This window comes from Gloeophyllum trabeum (assembly GCF_000344685.1).
Source record: "Gloeophyllum trabeum ATCC 11539 unplaced genomic scaffold GLOTRscaffold_00002, whole genome shotgun sequence".
NCBI lineage: Eukaryota > Fungi > Basidiomycota > Agaricomycetes > Gloeophyllales > Gloeophyllaceae > Gloeophyllum > Gloeophyllum trabeum.
Window position 1 is genome coordinate 112,790 of NW_006920411.1, and position 5,260 is coordinate 118,049.

A 5,260-nucleotide genomic window follows, 5' to 3' on the forward strand; every position below is an offset into this window, starting at 1 on the left:
GCTTCGCCACCTGACCCAGGCGGTCCCATCACTCCGTGCGACACGCCGGTCACGTGTTAATTACCTCCGGCCGTTTGCTGACTGATGCTGACCTTATGGTGACTCGTATGCGTCCGCACCTTCGGTATTTTGATGGAAACGAGAGAGGGAGTATGCTGGAGGGTGGGAATGAGGATGATGCCCCTCGATGGAAGTGTCCGTGGGCCCCGGAGCTAATTCACCTAGAAGTCGCATAGATTAGGTCACCCCGGAGCTTCGGTGCGCGGAGATAAATCGCGGAATGGGTCCGAGTACGCCTCGAGGATGTTGGGAAGTCCGGAGCTAAATAGAAAAAGTCTTTTTAGAGCCCATAGAAGCCTAGAGGCGTGCGAGCGCTGTGTCGAATAAGCTCCGGGGCGCTTGTATGATGTGCTGAATCCGCGTTTTCGGGGGTCAGACGATCCTGAGGCTTATCAATGGACCGTCTGACCAGGCATGGGAAGGGAAGACAGCCGACTTAGGGAAGGCAATACCCTCCGGCAGGGTCAGGGTTGGTCGGCCGCGCCGCCATATGGAGCTCGGGTGTACCATCCACCTCTGGGAGGGTCATTGGAAGCTGGGAAACTGGATGTAGTGAAGACCAGGGGCAACGACTAGCAATGCGAGGTACCAATTGGGAACGGAGTGGTCTAGATGCAAGCGAAGGTTAACAGAACAGGGTGTCAACGAGAACGGACCCTCGTTGAGGATGGAGACTCAGCCATGGAGCATATGAGACCGGGTGAAACAACTGAGCCGTATGCTCTGGACTCAAAGAACTGTGTGGACACGGAGCATAACACGTGTAACAACCGCGATGCCTCGAGTGGCAAGCACATATGGAGCCTAGGTAAGTGGCACACTGCTAGGGTGGTATGACGGGGAAGACTGTCAAAGGTAAACGAGAAGGACCTATGAGTGAAGGAGAAAGGAGGGAGATAAAGAGCGAGGGCGAGGGGGAGAAAAGGCAGTGAACTGAATGACACAAGCTCGCCTCTAAGTGCGAGCATCTCTAGGCTACTTTCCGCTCAGTATATCCGTGTATCTAGCTTGAATCCAAAACTCTGGTAACAACTACTAGAACTGCTCTAGGCGACAGACACTGTATATAATGCACAAAGCGTTAAGAACGGTGAGTAAAGACAGTGGACCAGTCTAGCTGACCGTCCGTGTAGGAATGAAGCCCGTGTGTTTCAGTGGACCCGAGAGTCCCATCCAGAATCTTCGAGTGTACGATACGCAGCAAGATTCCTTTCTCAAGACTTAGGCAACCGCCGTACTAGGTCCTTGGGAGTGTAGTTCATTTCCCGGTGTCATCAACCTTCAGTTGGATCAGCGTGTGCGACACTTGTCCCCAACCCTATGAACACTACGTCAGTCATAGCCAGAGACAGTACGGAACCCGTCTCATAAACTCGTACTGTCCTCGACCGAACGTTGCCTAGTACAACCTAGCCTCTTGTGGGTGTTTTTCCCCCAGGTCCCGTCCATCTCTAGCTCTGCACGAGCCTCTCCGCCGTTAGCACCTTTCTGTAGGGTCCGTCTGAGCGAGCTCATCAGCGTGCATGTCCCTCCTACAAGAACAAGAGAGTTCTGCTTCAGAAGATTGATGCTCTCCCTACAGAAGGTGCAAAGTGGCACCGAGACATAGTAACACTTGGGGGGGATTTGTTTGATGAGAAGGGTGAGGTTATGAAGGAAGAGCTTGAGCTTTGGCATCAGGACCATGTGGAATGCATCCATGAGCTGTTCAGCAATCCTGCCTTCCGGGATAAACTTGCATATGAACCTGAGCATGTGTACCAGGACAAGGAAGGGAATATTAGGATCTATGATGAGATGTGGAAAGCAGACTGTTGGTGGCATATTCAAGTAATGTATTCTCATACTCTGTGGGTATCTGGCACTTATATTCATATTTGACCAGGAACGGTTACCCAAGGGTGCAACCATTGCACCAGTGATACTTTCCTCAGACAAGTTGTCTCAATTTCATGGTGATAAAGCTGCATGGCCTGTCTACCTCACTATTGGCAATATTGAGAAGGCTACCCATTGTCAGCTTCATCCCATGCTATGGTTCTCATTGGATATTTACCTGTGAGCAAACTTAGCTGTTTCACAGAGAAGGCCTGTGCTCTGGCAGGTTACCGCCTCCTCCATTACTGTATGCAGGAAACCCTTCACCCTCTGATACAAGCAGGGAAAGAGGGTGTAGAGATGCCTTGTCCTGATGGATGGGTGCACCGAGTTTTCCCCATCCTTGCAGCCTACGTTGCAGACCATCCAGAGCGGTGTCTTGTAGCATGCTGCAAAGAAAACCGCTGTCCCCAATGCTGTGTTCAATGGGAAGACTCTGGTGATCTTGTGAACAGTGTTTACAGGGACCCCGAAAGGACAGCAAGGATACTCAAGCACCATGCAACTGGCCGTTGTGTCCATGCCTTCAAGAAGGAAGGGCTCCGTGCTGTTGACAAGCCATTTTGAATTGGCCTACCTCATTCAGACATCCCTCACACCTGACCTTCTCCATCAACTCCACAAGGGTCTTTTCAAGGACTTTATTGTGGATTGGTGTCTTCATATATCAAAGAAGGGCGATCTTGACAAGCATTTTGAGGCTATGGACCAGCTATCCTGGCTTGCAACATTTCAGGAATGGAATATCACTGGTCTCTCAATGGACTGGCACAGAGTTCAAGGAGATGGAGAGAGTACTCATCGGCCTGCTATCTGGTGCAGTAAATCCACAAGCTGCAAAATGTGCTTGAGCTGCACTTGATTTCATATCCTTTGCGCAATTCCATACCCATACCTCAGATACTCTGGATGCTCTGCAGGCAGCTCTTCAAGAGTTCCATGACAACAAGGAAATCTTCATCACCCTTGAGGCTAGGGAACACTTCAATCTCCCCAAGCTGCATGCAATGCAGCATTACATTGATTCCATCCGCTCTCGTGGTTCACCTAATGGCTTCAACACTGAACTCCCAGAGCGGTTGCATATCAACTATGCAAAGGATGCATATCGTGCCAGCAATAAATGTGACTATGTCCAGCAGATGACCAAGTGGCTTGATCGTCAGGAGTCAATTGCTCTCTTCAAATCCTCCCTGAGCTGGGCTGGGGATCACTGCTTCTTCTGGAGATGAAGATAATGAAGAGGATGATGATGATGATGATGATGATGAAGGTGATGGTGGTGAGGAGTCCATCAGCGATCCTGAAGAGGTGGAAGAAGAAGAAGGTCGCATGTGGTTGCCACGCAAACCTCCTCATCCTTCTATGTTGGTGCCTGACATCATTAGCAACCATCAAGCTCAAGATTTCCTCCCAGCCCTTTCGAACTATTTGAAGGAGACATGTCTATGGATCGTATCAGGGCAACATCAGCAGGACCCAGTCGGCTTGGCAGAAGGCAAACTCCTGCACACTTTTATACAATCCTTGTCAAAACAAAAGGAATAAATGAGCATGTCCAAGGAACAGGACTGGAACGTGAGTGTCTTACTAATGCTTGGTGCATACGAAGCTCAACAATTATCTAGGCCTTCAAGTTGCACAGGTCCACCTGATTTTCTCTCTCCCTCCATATCTCCGTACAAATGCTGAACAGCCTCAACACTTAGCCTACATTGAATGGTTTACACCATTCCGGACATATGATGAAAACCTCAAGCTCTATTGAGTTTCCCGCAGCACTCGCAACCACCCGTCCACATGCACAGCTGATTCCATTAGAGCAGATTTTCAGGAGTTGCCAAAGTTTGGGACCTCTGTGGATAAGGAGTGTGTTGAACTGGGCGCTGACTTAGCTGCCAGGTTCTACAACATACCAGAACGTACTGGAACCCTCTGGAACATTCTGGTATATTCCATTATTGTACAAGGGCACGGTGCTCATGTGGGTCGGTGACATCATAGGTGGAGCTCAGTAGGATTATAGATATTCCACGTAGCTTAGTCAGCCTATGGGCCACAGTGTATATAAACCCTGCAGCTCTGCTGCCTAATGACAAGGGTTGTTCATATGAGCTTTACCAGTAGCTACAGCATCCACTCAATACAGGTTGTGTAGGGCGCACTGCTGCCTCCATAACTCTTCATCAGAGTGGTCCTCTGACAATGTTCTGGAAAAATGTAAGACATTCTATGTCAATCCCTCCATTGATTTTGTCATGTTCTATCTGCTACGTTGTCTGGATTATGTATGTTAGCAAATACACACTATATTCTGGTCAGCTATGATAATGTATTGGGCACTATTATATACATCATATATACCATCTCTGTCTATTCAGCCTATACAGTAGCCCTACCTCCCTATATTACCTATGGAGTGTATACATTCTGCCTCAACCCAGATAGACTGGATATTCCATATAGTCTGGGTGTCAAATATGTATTTTCCGCTTTTTCCTGATGTTATCGGATGGATTTGCCACCGTACATTTTGGTTAGAGAAGGGCAAATGACGAGCGACATAGAGGAAAGTTGGGGTGTTATTCGGAGCAGGAAGGTGATAGCGTTTCATTAAAGGAGTTATGGAGAGTTCGAGGACGTGCTGAAGGATGGAGAAGATGTGGTAGTACTGTACCATTTCGATCTATTTGGCAGGCGGTGTGACGTGTGACTCATCTGACCGATTCATCATTTCGGCATTTTACTATATATGGTGCGAAGTGGCACCACAGGCCAGCTTCTACAGTCGTTTGCATATGAAACCGAAAATCGGGTTTCCGTGAGCATTGTTTGTTCGAGCCAAATATACCCATATGTAGTAATGCGAGATGGCTTCTTGTGACTGCGTGACTGTCAGATAGCATTCATCGACGTCTCGAACTTGAAGTATCGACTGGCTGGTACCATGGTTCACCTCACTCGACAACTACGTGAACGTATCATTGTCTGGCGCCATGAGCAAAACAAGACACTCCGAGTGATTTCTGAGCTTGCGGGATGCAGCATAAGCACAGTCTTCGAAGTTCTCCGACTCTACACGGAATACGGCACAGTCATCAACCCGAATGCTAGACCTCGAGGCCGGCCGCGCACTCTCGACATGCAGGATATGAACTTCGTGCGATCAGTTATTGAGGGAGAGCCTGCTATCTACCTTGATGAGCTACGAGATCGAGTCTACGAGGACCGCGGTGTCAACATGTCTTTGGCATCATTGTCTCGTGTAGTCCATCGACTCTCACTCTCTCGAAAGAGAATATCCAAGGCGGCTCTGGAGAGG

At 48.8% G+C, this 5,260-nt stretch overlaps 2 protein-coding genes across 2 annotated transcripts; both read left to right on the top strand.

Annotated features, from left to right (window-relative positions):
• Nucleotides 1–2,437: 2,437 nt before the first annotated feature.
• On the top strand, nucleotides 2,438–3,486 carry GLOTRDRAFT_125129 (uncharacterized protein; the record flags this gene model as incomplete). The annotated part of the gene is made up of 3 exons (XM_007863764.1): nucleotides 2,438–2,759; nucleotides 2,839–3,099; nucleotides 3,173–3,486. 3 exons carry the CDS (start codon nucleotides 2,438–2,440, stop codon nucleotides 3,484–3,486), a joined length of 897 nt encoding a protein of 298 aa, XP_007861955.1.
• A 1,399-nt stretch (nucleotides 3,487–4,885) lies between these two features.
• GLOTRDRAFT_34992 (uncharacterized protein) lies at nucleotides 4,886–5,170 on the top strand (the record flags this gene model as incomplete). Its single annotated transcript, XM_007863606.1, has 1 exon — nucleotides 4,886–5,170. A coding segment is annotated over one exon (285 nt), but the record flags the coding sequence as incomplete, so codon positions are not given.
• Between the last annotated feature and the right edge of the window lie 90 nt (nucleotides 5,171–5,260).